The sequence below is a fragment of the Otolemur garnettii genome, unplaced genomic scaffold (genome assembly GCF_000181295.1).
Source record: "Otolemur garnettii isolate 467f Iridium unplaced genomic scaffold, OtoGar3 scaffold00122, whole genome shotgun sequence".
NCBI classification, from domain to species: Eukaryota; Metazoa; Chordata; class Mammalia; order Primates; family Galagidae; genus Otolemur; species Otolemur garnettii.
The window spans coordinates 3,079,378-3,096,126 of record NW_003852517.1 but is presented as its reverse complement, the minus strand read 5'-3'; the positions used below and the strand labels follow the sequence as shown (position 1 = coordinate 3,096,126).

At 39.6% G+C, this 16,749-nt stretch overlaps 1 protein-coding gene across 1 annotated transcript in view; it reads right to left on the bottom strand.

Moving 5' to 3' along the window:
• SIDT1 (SID1 transmembrane family member 1) overlaps positions 1 to 16,749 on the bottom strand; it is a 93,853-nt gene that overhangs the window by 18,065 nt on the left and 59,039 nt on the right. The window contains exons 10-14 of the mRNA XM_012810051.2: positions 14,530 to 14,573; positions 4,102 to 4,173; positions 2,570 to 2,715; positions 1,402 to 1,475; positions 524 to 590 (exon numbers count right to left, since the gene is read on the bottom strand). Coding sequence (XP_012665505.1) covers positions 524 to 590; positions 1,402 to 1,475; positions 2,570 to 2,715; positions 4,102 to 4,173; positions 14,530 to 14,573 — 403 coding nt within the window. The remainder of the gene's footprint in view (positions 1 to 523; positions 591 to 1,401; positions 1,476 to 2,569; positions 2,716 to 4,101; positions 4,174 to 14,529; positions 14,574 to 16,749) is intronic.

The following is a 16,749-nucleotide window of genomic DNA, read 5'->3' as shown; positions in this document are numbered from 1 at the left end:
CTGGGGATTCGAACCCGCCACCTTAGGTGTACGTGGCTGGCGCCTTAGCCGGTTGAGCTATAGGCGCCGAGCCTTTTTTGCTAGTTTTATGAAGCCATTTTTAATTTTACAAAAATTATTTACCCTCAATGAGAAAGCACAGGCTCAATTAGACATCAAACTTCTTTGTTTTGGTCTGGAACTTTCTTTTTTGTACTTGTTATCCATGATAATCAGAAAGCTCAGACTGGTAAATAACAGATGCAATTGATAGACACTACAACTGAGTGAGTACAAGGTAATAATTTCAGACTGGTGGACAAGATAATAGAAGAGGTCCCAGATCCCTTTGTGATTAAAAAACTGGGAGCTAGATTGTAAGGTCAGTTAAAGATGAAGCCATGGTGAAGTCCAACTGGGAAGTGGCCTTCCCAGTGGGAAGTTCATTCTTGCACTAACCCCAAGTTATGCTTTTCTCTATAAGTCACTGTGAAGACTTTCCCTGAAGGATGAAAGCTAGGATTTGGGGTGGGATAGCACTTACTGTTTGGTAGGTGATGACCAGCTGGATCACGGGCAGGGCATAGAACACAGCTATGGTGATGATGTTCCTTGCAGGCAGAGAGAACCAGAAATAGTTATTTCCAAATTGACAATGGAATATTTGCTCAATATTTTTGAAAGAATCTTTCCATCCCTTAGGTCCATAGTTAGCTTGTAAAAGTAATTAGAAGCTGATTGTGCAGTTCCTGTTTCTCCAGTCTCCCTCTCCCTGTCTCTTGCATTTGGTCCACAATCTTTTCTCTAAAGGGGAGGTAAAAAAGTGAAGCAAAACTCCCCTTGGCTACTGTAAGTTCAGTTGCAGAAAAGAACAGTGAAAATACTAACTGAAATGGTATATTTGAAGGTTAATGGTTGACACTCAACAAATATTAGGATTTTTTTCTCCTTTCTTTTCATACAACATTTTGTACAACAGTATAAATAGGTTTAACCAAATCATCCATGAGGGCCTATGTCTTTAGAATGTTGTTAGATGAAACATCAGAGTGCAAGTACTGGGCGATAGATCACATGAAGGAGATGTAGATCTCTTAGATGCCTCAATTGCACACTGATGGTCCCACTCTGAAATTCCATGTGGCTCCCCTGTCCCTTGTTTCCCTAAAATATCTATTACCAAGTAAAATCATGCAAGGAGCTGTCAAAAAAGGACAAGAGTCACCCTGAGGTCCTTGCTAGGCAGCTCTGTTCCTTGGCTAGGAGGGAGGCTGTGTTCATCTATCATTGGCTGGTCATATTATCACCTAAGCCTGTGGCTCATTAGACACTAGAATTATGTGACATAAGTGGTTGTGGTTCTTACAAAGAAAAGTTTACATTTACTTATGGGAACCATGATCCTGCTGCTTATCTACTTACCAAAAATAAATCTTATATTTCTTGCTAACAATTCTCCGGTCCTTCCTGGACAGATCTGACAGGTAAAGGAACATCTGAGATGCCAAATAAAAATAGAACACAAAACTGTACTTGGGTTTTTATGTATAAGATACAAAGAAGAACTTTACAAACTTCAATTTCAATTAGAATTATTAAAAGTATTTGAAGGAGAAAATTATCAAAATTTAATTTATAAACTAAATTAATATTAAAACGATTCAAGGATTTTCTTTTAATTTTGCTTTCCCATAATACCTTAACAAAAATCCTAATATTTCTCATGGAATAGTCAGAATTGACTGATATGGGCAATCTATTGAGAGTCTTGACACCTTTTTTCTTTTTTTTTTTTTGAGACAGAGTCTCACTTTGTCTCCCTTGGTAGAGTGCTGTGAGGTCACAACTCATAGCAACCTCCAACTCTTGGGCTGAAGCAATTCTCTTGCCTCAGCCTCCCAAGTAGTTGGGACTACAGGTACCCACCACAATGCCCAGCTACTTTTTCTTAGAGATGGAGGTCTCACTCTAGCTCAGACTGGTCTTGAACTCATGAGTTCAGGCAATCCCCCCGCCTCGGCCTCCCAAGTGCTGGGATTACAGGTGTGAGCCACCACACCCTGCCTTTGACTATTTCTTATATCTCAAGAATTGGTTTCCCAAATTTCAGAGATGTCCACTGTGTGCTTCTTAAATTACACAGGGTTGAAATTGTGCAAATTACCTTCATACTTTTTACTTGATACTAGACAATATAATAACATATGCCAGGAAGAAATGAACTTTATGACTCATTTTATGATATGTACAGAACCAGGGAGCTTTTTCTGGGTATACTCCTCAAATCAATCTTTTCCTCCATGTGGTTGGACTCTTTCATCCCTATTGCCCACAGGCAACCACTCCAGACCTTGAGAATGTTTTAATGCTCTCTTCCTTCTTTTTAATACACTCACTTTCTTTCTTGAGAAAAAAGTGCTAATTCACCCAATATTGCTTTTAGTGTATAGTTATGTTTTACCTAAACCCTCTGGGAAATCTAACTTCCTCTAAAGGAAAAAAAATAAAGGAAACTGAGGTATTGCTGAAGTTTATTTTACTGCTAAACTTTCTGCCCTCTCAAAGAGTATGGCTGGCTAGAGGTAGGCACCTTGGTCCGGATGATGTTTTTATCACTCTCGATGTCTGGCATGGTGTCAAAGTCACTCTCTTCCACGGAGCTGTCTGTGTCTGACTGGCAGGGCAGCCCACCATCGGAGGAGGACATCTGCCTTCCAGGACTGGAGCTTGACTCATCTGAAACAGAGAAAACTCATCTGCCTCAAAAGCCAAGAAGAGCCTAGGAAGCTCATTCCTGTCTACAAAAAGCACAGGGTGGACTCATTCCAGAAAATACTGTGTTGGTCCAATCTAACTCCTTACCCATGAGACATGTTCCTTCTCTCCATTCCTTCTCAATGGTTTTAGTTTTCCTCTTCTATTTTTATATTTAAATTGTCTATCTCTAGGGCTAAATATATATTAGAATATAAGAGTATCTGCTCTGTTAACTATCTGGATGCAGAAATAACATTGTGCTTATATTTCATGTTTCATATTTTAAAATGTGGACATACATGTATAAACATACACATGCACATAGCTATGTATAGCATCTAATCACATATATGTGTAAGCACACACATATCGGCAGCTATACATTTCTCATGGGTAGAGTATTTGTACACAGAAATCCCCCCACATGCTGTATCTATGATTATATAATGAAAACAACATTCTTGGGAAGAAGAATCCTTCTGTTCCCTTGAATGTTTCCCACAGCAGATGGGAATTGTGCAGCTTGATGAGCACATGAGCTGAGCTTACCTTCCGCTTTATTTCTTCTGTTCAGATGGCTTAAAAAAAAATCCTGTTCTTACAGAACTAAAAATAAGTAGCCTTCACTGAGCCCACATGCTTCTCAAAGTTACAGAAAGAATAACAGGGTAGGAATATGAGATTCCCAGTCCCCTAGTGATTCTCAACCTGTGGGTTGTGACTCCTATGGACTGTATTAAAGGTTCGTGGCATTAGGAAGGTTGAGAACCACTGCTCTACACTGACATTTTAAGAAGCTCCATTCATAGGTCTACAATCAACATGAAAGGAGCAGGCAGCTCAATGTGCTCCTACCCTAGCAAGACAGGTATAAGGATTCTGTTCCCTTCAGGCCACTTAAGAAAGACTGGGGTTTGCCATGTGATTGGGTGGCAGAGAGCAGGTTCAACTATGAAGTTAGACAAAATGAAGGGTTGTTAGCCTACAGCCATGTTCACCTGCAGCACTGCCTTAGTCTTCCGATCTCCCTTACTCCACTGAAACCTGAGAATGAAACAACTGTCAATTGATGTCAGGCTCCTGGGATACATCTCTCATGCCCTAAAAAGTCCCCTGGTATTAAGTGACAATTATTGTAGGGAATTCTGCTCAAGTGTGGCTAGGAGATCCAAGAAACAGAGCAATAGAACTGGAGAAAGTTTCAGCTGGAAAGAAGCTTCCGGATCCTCCAAATAATTCATCTTACATACAAAAGACAATCCCAGGATGACTGTCTGGCCCATGCTCACAGTTATTAGTGGCTGGAGGGCCTGTTCTCTGGAGACTGAGGAAATACTTCCATGAAGGAGTCATTGTAGGAAATACCTATTGTCCCATAATTGCTCCCTTCAGGTGTGCTAGCAGCAATGGGATGTGACACCACCATGTTTCCTGAGCCTGTTAAAAGAAGCAAAAAGGCAAACACTTTACATACAGTTGCTAAAACAAAATAACACAAAACTAAGTAGCTTAAATTATCAGTCCACGACAATTTAAATTTGATTTTCCTTTTACTTTAATACAAGAGACACCAAACTATGGTTCACATACCGAATCCAGCCTGCTACCTGCTTTTATACAACCCTACAACTAACAATACTTTTCAAATTTTTATTTTTATTTTTTAGAGATAGGGGTCTTGGGATGCTTCCCAGGCTGGTCTCAAACTCCTGGGCTCAAGTGATCTTCCCACTACAGACACTGCACTAGCAGGGACTACAAACACCAACTATGGAGCCCAGCTCTTTTTAAAATTTTGAAATAGTTTGATAAAAGAATATATCATATATATATTGTTGAGACATAATGTCACTTTGTTGCCCTCAGTGGAGTGCTGTGGCATCATAGCTCAAGCAACCTCAAACTCTTGGGCTGAAGTAATCCCCTTGCCTCAGCCTCCCAAGTAGCTGGGACTACAGGGGCCCACCACGATACCCGGCTACTTTTTTTAGAGATGGGGTCTCACTGTTGTTCAGGCTGGTCTCAAACTTCTGAGGTAATCCACCTGCCTCAGCCTCTCTGAGTGCTAGGATTACAGGTGTGATCCACTTCGCTCGGCCAGAAGAATAATATTTCATGACAGATGGAAATCATATGAAAGTCAAATTTCAGTATTTGTATATAAAGTTCTGTTGAAACACAGCTGTGCTTTTTGGAGAAATTCTATGGCCACTTTTGTGCTGCAGTAGCACCATTGAGTAGCTGCAGCAGAGCCCGTGGAGCCCAGCTGCCTAACATATTTACCATTTGGCTCCTTAGAAAAAAGCTGATTGTTTCTGTACAGTATTATAGAATCACAAAAATAAAGGGTCTGGAATTACTGAAGGGAAGCCACCACTACACAGAAACAATAGGAAGAAAACTAATTATTAAGCCACTGTGATTTGGAAGTTTATTGTCCTAACATTTAGTAATACCTTACCTATGAGCAGGAAGCCCAGATGGGAAGACAGTTACTGTACTCACTGGAGCAATAAATGACAACAGCCTGAACTAAGGATGTGGAGGAAGATGAATTAATTTGAGGGACATTGAGGAGGTAGAACAGATTTATTTATTGCCTTCTGCTCGTTGGCAGCAAGAGAAAAACAGACTCTAAGGTAATACTTCTCAAACTTTTCCAGTGATACTTGTAACAGAAAGGGTGTACTCATTGCTCTGAGAGCCTGTAGTTATCCCAACACAAGTACCAGAGAAAGGTCTTCCCAGCGTTCTTACTGGTTATCAGGCAAGATGCTATCCCATTGAGTTTATCTGTTCCTGAGAACCAACCCAAACTGAACAAAGGTCAGAAACCATAAATGAGGGAGCATGGAGGCAGTTTGTTTCTGATTTAGGTCCACAACGTGTCTACGAGCCACAGCCATCCATGCAAATGCATTTCGTTTCTTCACTGCCATCTGCGATTTCTGAAGGGTCTGGGATATTGTCAGGCTGGTGGGAAATTTCAGTAAATTTCTCTTTCTGAGACATAAGATTCTATGTCATATCACATGACAGACAAGAAAGTCTGTGAGTTCACTGATCAATATCTTGTACTATTGCAGGGAAATATATTTTCAGTGAAGAAACACAAGGATATCCTAAAATGTCCTCACTGTAAATATATTTTCATTTATTCACTGAAAACAAAGTTCATCATAGTTTACATTAAAGCTACAGCTTTTAACACATGCAGAAGAACCGAAAGCCTCAAACAATGCCTAGTTGTCACAGTCAATTATCTTCCTCTAGCTCTCAAACTTCATGGGAGGGCAGTAAAAATATTCAGTTTATGAGCCAACTTTGTAGGCTTTATCATGCTTTTTTGTTTTTTGTGTAGCCATTGAGAAGGGACAAGGAAAGAGGCTTCAAGGGGGGTGGGAGGAAAGCCTGGCCTTCTGAACAAGGAGTTCTGAAGGCCCATAGGAACATTCAATAGTTAGGTCAGCACTCAGCAATTCTCACCAAAAGGGGAAAGGAATGTGCATATGAGGTAAACCTAGGTAACCAATTACCAATAAAAAAGGACAATAATCAATGACCAATAGAAAAGGATAATAATGCCTGGAGGTTCCAAGAAACCAATGACAGAGTTACAGACAGTTATAAACAGAGAAAAAGAGGGTATTTATATCTCTATGTGGCCCTTCTGTTTCTCTGTCTTCTCACTGGTGAGAGGGCCCCACTTCTAACTCCCTTTGGAAGTGCTCTAAGCTTTCTCTTTGCTTTTAAATAAACTTTCTCTTTGTTATACTAAAGCTTGGAAGTGACTTTTGCCTTCTATTTCTTGCTGCAGTTTTACTTTCAATTTCTACCCACTTTTGCTTTTGATTCCTGTGTACCTCTGTTGAACTTTCTAGTTCTGCTGATTAATTGAGCCAGGTTCACTGGGGTTGGGGAACCAGGATTCCTTAACCCCAGTAGTCATTAATTTCCTCTATAAAGAAAAATTAAAAGTTCAAAACATTTAGCCAAGTGAGAAGAGACGAATCTGATAGCCTTGGAGACTAATTTTCTTTTTCTCCTTTTGGTATCTTAGCCAAGAGTTGGCTCAGTGGGACAGCAAGTGTTTTGACTAATACAGTATTCTTGGGCTGTTCTGTAGAATATAGACCTTGGCCTTCAGAGCACAAACTTTGGTCCTCAGAAAGCATACTCCCTGGCATTATTGCTAGGCTTAGAGAGCTCTCACTTTCCCTCTCTATCTCTCTTTTTGAGACTGAGAGTCTCACTCTGTTGCCCTGGAAAGCAGTAGCGTCATCATAGCTACAGCCTTAAACTCCTAAGCTCAAGTCATCTTCTTCTACCTCAAACTCCTGGAGTTCTAGGATCAGAGGTATGAGTCAGTATGTCTGGCCTTGGAGATTTCTTGATATATCTTTCATTATTTAGAGAAATTAGGTGTTCCCTGGCCTTTCTTGAGCTAAGCCATATATATATAACATGGCATAAACGCTATGTATGCTTTTCATTCAAGTTTAAGGCAAAGAAGTTACTTTCAGACTCTTAAGTATGAAAGATCAAATATTTTTAGCACAATAACAGAGTTATGTGAAGATGTCATCTTTAATTTGATTGACTCTTTGACTTAGGAAATTTTGGCCATAGTGGCAGCATGAAGTTTTTCTGCTGCTTCTGCTACTGTTGGCTATCACAAGGGCCACCACGATTACCACCGCCACTAGGATTGCCATTGCTATGACTGTGTTTATTACTGTTACCAGTGCTGCTGCTCCTCTTCCTACTGACAAATGTCTGTTGAAAACTTACTGTGTCAGGATGGCACCTGTGGCTCAAAGGAGTAGGGCGCCAGCCCTGTATGCCAGAGGGGGCGGGTTCAAACCCAGCCCTGGTCAAAAAACTGCCAAAAAACCCCACAAAAAAAACCTTACTGTGTCAGATACTGTTTTAAGTTCTTTCTAAGAATTTATTCTTTTTGCTTTTCAATAACTCTAGGAGGCGGGTACTGTTATTATCACCATTTTACTAACTTCTGAGAGATCAAATAATTTCCTCCGCCACTTGGTGGATGGATAGTAGTTCACTGTATTGGTCTCAGTTAAAACTTATCTTCCTTTTAAAAAATTTATTTTTATTATATATATTTAAGATGTACAAAGCATCGTGTATTGAGAAATATACACTTGTATACAGAAACACACATAATGTGAAGTGATTACTACAGGCCAGCAAATTAACATGTCCGTCACCTGTCACAGTTACCTCTTTTTTGTTATTGTAAGAGTACCCAAAATCTGTTCTCTTAGCAAATCTTCAACATAGAGTACAATATTTTTAACTACAGTCCTCCTGCTATACACTGGACCCCTAGACTTATCCTGTATAACTGCAAGTTTGCTGCCTTTGCCATATACCTCGTCATGTCTGCCTCCTGTTTTTGGTATCTACTGTTCTACTTTGTTTCTTTGTATTTGACTATTTTTTATATTCCACATAGAGGTGAGCTCATACAGCATTTTCTTTCTGTCTCTGATATATTTCATTCAGCATAATGTCCTCTAAGTTCATCCAGGAAGGACATGTTGCAAATGGCTATATTTCCTTTATAAAGACCAAGTAATATTCCATTGTACATATATGCCATGAAATGATCTTCTTAATTGAAATTGAAAGAGCTTAGGAAATTTAACCCCAAAATAGGACTCCTTAGTATAAAGGATATTTTGAATGAAAGGCTCTTAAAGATAAACAGGCCCTTGGAAGAGGCTTTCCCTGTATCTACATAAACCAGACTGACCTGATCAAAGAGACAATTGACTTCCCTTTCTCTCCCTGTTATCTCAGTATATTACAGGAAAGAAGATTCAGAAAACAACCAGACCTGGCTGAAATTACTTTGAACACAATACTTCTCTCTCTCAGGTTAATTTACAAGTCAGTTTGTTTTCCCAGTCCATTTGTCCTCCTTAACACCATTCGTCACTCCTAAACAGAATTACCTGCATTCCTCATCTCCCCTCCCCTCGAGAAAGACAGGTATAAAAATATCAGGGGCAGCGCCTGTGGCTCAGAGGAGTAGGGCACCAGCCCCATATGCCAGTAGTGGAGGGTTCAAACCCAGCCTCAGCCAAAAACTGCAAAAAAGAAAAATATATATACATCTATATGTATATATATCAGAACTGCATTGGGCTATTGAGTTCTCACTCCATGATTCTCCCCTTGTGCTTGGTAAATAAACTTTTTCTTCTTAATTTGCCTTAATTGTAAGTTGATCTTTTAGTGAACTTTCAAGGGAAAGGGTTTGTTTCCCCTCATCCTTACAAAATACAGAGATTTTCCTTCAACATATGAGTAACTGGCAGTAAATATGTTACTCTCATGTAGTGCTTAAGAATATCTGTCCAGGGCCAGGAGCAGTGGCTCACGCCTGTAATCCCAGCACTCTGGGAGGCCAAGGTCGGTAGATTGCCTGGGCTCAGGAGTTCCAGATCAGCCTGAGAAAGAGCAAGATCCCCACCTCTAAAAATAGCCAGGCATGGCAGGCACCTGTAGTCCCAGCTACTTGGGAGGCTAAGGCAAGAGAAAGACTTAAGCCCAAGAGTCTGAGCCCAAGAGTGTGAGCTATGATACATGGCACTCTACTGAGGGTGACAAAATGAGACTCTGTCTCAAAAACAAAATTGAAAACAAACAAACAAACAAAAGAATATCTTCCAAAGAGACAAGGAGGTTGAAGCTCATTTGCATTTTCATTTTAATAAACTCTTTTTTTTTGTAGAGACAGAGTCTCACTTTATCGTCCTTGGTACAGTGCCGTGTACTGAGTACAGTACACTACTCAGAGCAACCTCCAACTACTGGGCTTAGGCAATTCTTCTGCCTCAGCCTCCTGAGTAGCTGGGACTACAGGCTCCTGCCATAATGCCCGGCTATCTTTTTGTTGCAGTTTGGCCAGGGTTGGGTTTGAACCTGCCACCCTTGGTATATGGGGCCAGCACCCTACTCACTGAGCCACAGTTGCTGCCCAATAAACTCATATTTTTGAAGAGTAAGCACAACTTTTGATTTTTAGATTGGCTGTTTGCTCACGATTTTCTATCAAGCTAGGGTCATGTGGCATCTTCTTTTTGTTTAGTCCATTGTGGATTCTCAGGTAACCCCTGCATTGGTCCCATTCCTAAGGGATGTCTTTTACATTTCCCTTGGTATTTTTCACATTTTTCTCTTTTTAAGCTTAAGCTCCATATTTATAACCATTAGCCTAAGCCTTTTGTCTAAAATGCAATTTAAAAAATTATTAAACATGTAAATAGAAAATGAAGACTGCCACTAAATCATAAAACCCAGAGTGTTTGGCATTCTGGTGTTACAGGAAGCCCCCTGCTATGGGAAGAAGTGTGTGGGGGACAACGTTTCAGTTCAGTTGTGGTGGGAGGTCATTGAACTGGTTCATGGGAGCCAATGTTTCATGTATGTGTAATCAAAAGAAAAACAAAAGCAAAAGCTAAAATCAAAGCAAGCGGATGAACAAAAACAATCACTGTTTTGTTAGGTGACAACTTCGTTAAAAACAAAAAGCCAGCTGTGTAGGTCTGTTCAGACTAGTTGAATCACTAACTTCTGTGCTCTGTTCTGGCTCATAATTGAGCATGATCTGGTTTGGGTGTCGCTGCTGGCTCTGTTGACTTTGGGGTAACTGAAACATCATGGGTTCTGTGATTGTTAGGAGCACCAAGACTTTCATGTGCAATACCCCAAAATGTTTTAACTCTGTAGGATTTCATAGGCTCAATTTAAATATGAGATGGGCCAACATGGGATAACAATATTCTGTTAGTTATGCTTATGTCTCAGGCCTTTTAAGAAGGCAAAACCCAAAGCATTTCCTTCCAACCTTCAAGTATGATCTCGGAAGGCAAACCCTATCTTTATTTAACAGGATAGTATTTAGAAAGCAGAATTAAACAGAAGCTATCAGTTTATAGGACAGATTGAGATGTTCTGGCTGGGAATAGCAGACATACAAGATTGTGAATGATCCTATCTTAATAAGGAAACTTGTTTTGGTGTGTTTTTCTCTGAGCATGAGCCCCTTGCCATCTGTCCACTTCACTAACATAGAACAGGATATGCTTGCATGCTTGCTTTTTCTCTTACATGTGAGGAGAACATTTTCATCTCATTTTAGCCTGCTTGGATCTTTTAGGGACTTTGCAGTTACAGTTGTCCCTGCCCTGTTGTGTTTCTGAAGACTCAGGGGGTTGGGAGCTGAAGAGAGAGTCAGAAATGATGTATGTGAACTGGTGCCATGAAATCGTATTTTGATGCCAGTTGGCTACTGAACCCAACTAGTTGCATGCTTTGTTTCAAAAGTTGAGGAGAAGGTGAAGAAGATCATTCATTTTTGTAGATGAATGTGAAACATACAGACAAACAAATAAACAAACAAAAAAACTGGGCAAGAGAAGTCAAGGAAATTTGGAAAAAGAAGATTGGAAAGCCAAGATGAGAACTGAGACCCCTTTCCACAGAGTCTGCCTCTGGGCTGTGTTTCTTGTGTCCTCCAAAGTCAACATACTCCTTATCTTCTCCTCACTGCACCCTGCTCTTTGCTGAGAGGCTAAGAGGCTAAGTATTGGGTTGGCCATTGGTTCTTCTGCAACCTCATCAAGCTTGTCAAGCTGTGTCCCTTGGGGAAGATATCTCCTCTTTATGCTGTGCCCAGGTTCATGGTGGCAGCCCATGTGGTCCCATAGGCCTGTGGGCGAGGCTTCATTAGTATTTCTTCCCAGTTGGTAACTGAATTTCTGTAGAGGCTCTTTAAAACTGATATGAAATGTAAGGTTTCTCTGCTGATAGAGCCAAAGGAAGAAATGTTTTCAGAGCAGGGTCTTTCTCAGTAGCCTCACGTTCTCCCAGAGGCCCCATCTTGAATATTAAGTGATGGTTGGAGAGTGCAGTGTCCAGTTATCCAATCCACAGTAAAAAAGTTCCCCTTTCATTTCTCTCTTATCCAGCCTCCAGGGTCTTCTGTCCTTCTTTATCCCATAAAGTATGGAAAAAAATGCCTTTGCTTTTTAGTATAGTTGGAGCCAACATTGACATTTTTCAAAAACAACTTAATTAAGGAACAGCAGGCTCATTAAAGAAAAACAAATGCAGAGTAACCTCCAGATTCTCGGAGGGCAGCCTTCCTATCACTACCTAACTAAAACAGAGCTGATACCAACCAGGAAACTTATAGGACCTGGCTCCTGTCCCCCACCTCATACCTAAGGAGAAAGAATTAGGACACGTTCTTTTGAAGTCTAGCTCCACAATGATGTGGGCAAACATGTGAAGTCCAGTGGAATCACTTCCCCTTTTCAAAACTGTTCTTAGCATTTTCTCTGGACACAACCCCCATGGTAGGGCCATTGAACTTCTTGTGCACATAGATACCCAGAACATTTCTGTGGCCTCACTCCTCTCCAAAAGTTCCTCCGTGAATGTCTTACATTAGCTTTCAGTTATGGTCCTTACTTGCCTCTGTATCTTGCTCCTGTTTGACTTCTCAGTGCTTTGGCTGAAATGCTTTAAATAGTTACTAATTGGTTCTTCCTTTGGGTAGAGCTTATCTTCTGCTCTTAGTTTAAGCATCCAGATGTTGGTTCACTAGTGGTCACCATTGGAGTTGGTGTCATCTATCCCTGTGGCCTCTCTAAATTTCCCTGATTTTCTTCCTATTTCAAAGCCCTTTGTGTTGAGCATTCCTATCTTCTACTTCCTAACAAAGATGGCATTTTGTTCATTTATCCTCACTTGTGCCTGGCACTGCTGTGTTGGTCAGTAGTTCTCAAACAGAAGGAGGACAGCCTTGCCAGGCATTTGGCAATGTCTGAAGGTATTTTTAGCTGTCATCAGCAGGAAGTGTATGTACTACTAGAATCCAGTGGGTAGAGGTAAAGGATGCTGTTAAAAATCCTTAATGTACAGAATAGTCCCCTGAAGCAAAGAATTATCTGGCCTATAATTTCAATAATGTTGAGTTTGAGAAACCCTGGTCTTAGAGAAAGAGAACTCCCCCCTCATTATAAAAGTAAGTTTGTTTGATGTACAGGTAAATCTATTCCTTTGGGTTAACGGTTTGACAGTTAGTATATAATCCACCCTAGGCCAATGAAACACAAGGGTAAGTTGTTGGGGGCTCTGGAAAAAGTGCTTCCCCCTGAAGTTGCCAGGTAAGGGTGTGAACCTTCACCCATCTCAGCTCCAGCCCAGGGAATAAACTGGAGCCAAAAGAATAGCAGGGAAATGGACAAGAGCCACTGGATTCCATCAGTCCCAAGGTCCATCCTTTTGCTCAATTTCCGAGGATAAGAGGACTCTTCAATGATCAAGCATATTTGAGATATACTATATTGTTGTTTTTACTTGCAGCCACATGCATCTTAATGACACAGCTTTACTCCTTTTGGTCACTCATTCATTGCTGCTTGCCACTGAAGAGTGCTGTCTAGCTCTTAGCTAATTTTCAGAGGCTTCTTGATCCTGGACCATGATCTGGCCTAAGTCCCAGCTCTGTTTAGTTATGCTTGCATGTTCAGGAAACCCTTCTGAACATGAAATTCCTTTAATGAATATGTGGTATTGCAATAATAAAATGACTTCATGCATATAATAAAATATAGCAGAGCATCCATTTAGAGTGTACCTAGTAGGAGACAATTGAGTCCAGGCCTCAGTGTAACTAGGCCTAAAGTAATAATAAAATCTGAGAGCACGGTTGAAAAAAGATGCGATCCAGAGAGAACAAATTCTTTTGAGCATTTAATGGCTAAAAGGGAAAGGAGCACTTAACATGTTAGAGTCTGGGAAGCAGGTGTTCTTTTACAGTCTTTTATATTGGCAGCTGAATGTTTATTAAAACAAAGTGCCTGGGTGGCTAGAAAAATAGACATGCTGACATTAAGGAAATTGAATGTAAAAAAAAAAAAAAAAGCAAGCCCTCCAACAAAAGGAGAAATGTTCCTGCTGGGTGGGGGCAGGGAGTGAGTTTGCATCTTTCTAAGATTTTGTGGACTCATTTAAGTTCAGAAAACACAAAACTAGACATCTGCTACATGCGACTTGAAAATCAAGTCGCACTTCATCATTCCTTTTCCAGTTTCTCCCTTTGTGCCAAATAGCTTATAAGCACTGATTTACTCATGCTGATTTAGAGTTTTCAAAAATGAGGGCATTCACATTTTTAAATTTTGTTAAAAAGATTGGGCAGCTGAATTCCTTTGTTCAAACTTTCAGAGCAGAGAAAAGGAAATATTACAGTGGTTGGGTATTACATTACTCTGGATTCCTCAAACTTATTATCCTCTTTGTTACACTCCCTAGTCTCGAATATTTCAGTTTTCTGGATACTTGAATGAAAAAAAAAAGCCTGTGTCAGATTGGGGAAAGCAAATTCTGTATTAGAGTTGATGCAATAAATTACCATTATTCACACATTAGCTTTGGGATAATATAAGGATGAACAGTTATGTCCTAAAAATGATTAAACTTAAAAAAAAAAGATGAATGGCTGACAAATGGTCTGTGGATAACTACAATGGACATCATGAGCTCCACATCTCAATAATTATCAGTAATGAAATTGGTTCCCACTAGCTCTGCTTTCCATAGGAAGACTGTAGATTAAATTACTCTATGGGACACAAATCAAGGAAGTGTTTGTAAATTGCAAAATAAAGAGAGACAAAAGCAGCGCCAACTGGAGTGTTATGGATGTGCTATTTGACATCATTTTGAATAGAAACAAGGAATTTTTCTTACCATCATTGGAACCAAAGCTTCCATCTATGGATTTTCTCTGAAACCTGCAAACAAGCACATATATGTACTCCTAAGACAGAAACAACCTCAGCATTTTACCCTTGCTCCCTGACTTTGTTGCAGATTTGTCTTCTAGTATCTCTTAACTTTTTAGGAGACCTTTGGATGGGGAAAAATTGGAACCCTAACACATTGCTGGTGGGAATGGAAAATGGTACCCTCACTTTAGCAAACAGTTTGGCAGTTCCTCAAAAATTAAATGTAGAGTTGTGACTATATGGCCCAGCAATTTCCCTCCAAGGCATAAATATCATTCATTCATTCATCAAAATTCATATGCTGTAAAATTCACCTTTTAAAGTGCACAACTCAATGAGTTTTAGTTTGTTCATAAAGTTGTACAACCATCACCACTACCTAATTCCAGAACAAATTTTCATCATTCCCAGAAGAAATCCCAAACCAATTAGCAGTCACTCCCTATGACCCACACCCCCAGCCCCTGGCTACCACTAATCTACTTCCTGTCTCTATCAATTTGCATATTCTGGACATTGCATATAAATAGAATCATCCTATATGTGAATTTTTATATCTGGATAATATTTTTAAGGTTCATTTATGATGTAGTATGTAGCATTATGCCAGTCTTTCTATGGCTGAAGAATATTCCAATGAAATGTATATACCACCTTTCATTTATTTATTTGCATTTGATGATTATTTTAGTTGTTTCCACTTTTTGGCTATCATTTGTAAAAGTTTTTATATGGCAATATATATTCAATTCTCTTGGGAATATGCTTAGGAGTGGAAATGTTGGCCATAAGGTAACTCTGCTTTTTTTTTTTTCAAATGGTTTTCCACAATGGCTTCATAGCAAGAGCTATTTCAATTTCTCCATATCCTTACCAACTCTTGTTATTTCCACTAAAAAAATTTATTATAGCCACTCTCATGGAGGTGACATTTAATTATTTAGTTCTGATTGTATTTCCTTAATAGCTAATGATGTTGAACATCTTTTTTTTCCTTTTTTTGAGACAGAGCCTCAAGCTGTCACCCTGGGTAGAGTGCTGTGCTATCACAGCTCACAGCAACCTCTAACTTCTGGGCTTAAGGGATTGTCCTGCCTCCATCTCCCAAATAGGTGGGACTACAGGTGCCTGCCACAACACCTGGCTATTTTTTGTTGCAGCCATCATTGTTGTTTGGCAGGCCCAGTCTGGATTCGAACCCACCAGCTCAGGTGTATGTAGCTGGCGTCTTAGCCACTTGAGCCACAGGTGCCAAGTTGTTGTTGAACATCTTTTTATATGGTTATTGGCCATTTGTGTATCTTCTTGGGAGAAATATCTATTTAAATCCTTTGCTTATTTTTAAGTGGGAGTTGTCTTTTCATGAGTTGAAGAATTCTTTATATAGTCTACACACTAGACTCTTGCAAAATGATTTGCAAATATTTTCCTCCCATTTTGTGGATTGTATTTTTACTTCTTTGATAGTATTTTTTAAAACACAGAAGATGGCTGGGCATAGTGGCTCATGCATGTAATCCTAGCACTTTGGGAGGCTGAGGTGGGAGGATCACTCCATGCCAGGAATTTGAGACCAGCCTGAGCAACAGAGCAAGACTCTATTTCTATAAAAATTAAAAAAATTAGCTGAGTGTAGTGGCATGTGCTTGTAGTCCCTGCTATTCAGGAGGCTGAGGTAGGGAGGATCACCTGAACCCAGGAGTTTGAGGTTACACTGAGCTATGATGACACCACTGCATTCTAGCCCAGACAACAGAGCAAGATTCTGTTTCAAAAACAAAAAACAAGAAACAGAACAAAGCAAAATAAACAAACAAAATTTTTTCATTTTTATGATGTTTATGTATGTTTTTCTTTGTTACTTGTGCTTTGAAACTATTGCCTAATCCAAGGTTTTAAAGATTTATATACCTATATATTTTTCTAAGAGTTTTATAATTCTGACTCTTCTAGTTTTGCCTGTTTTGAGTTCATTTTTGTACATGGAGTTTAGAAATAAAAATTATTCTTTTCCTTGTGGCTATTTTATTGTTTTAGCACCATTTGTTGAAAAGAATATCCTTTCTTGGTTGAATTGTCCTGGTATCCTTATTGAAAATTGACCATAAATGTAAAGATTTCTTTCTGAATTCTCAATTCTAGTCTATCTGTCTACATGTCTTTCTTTCTTTTTTTTTTTTTT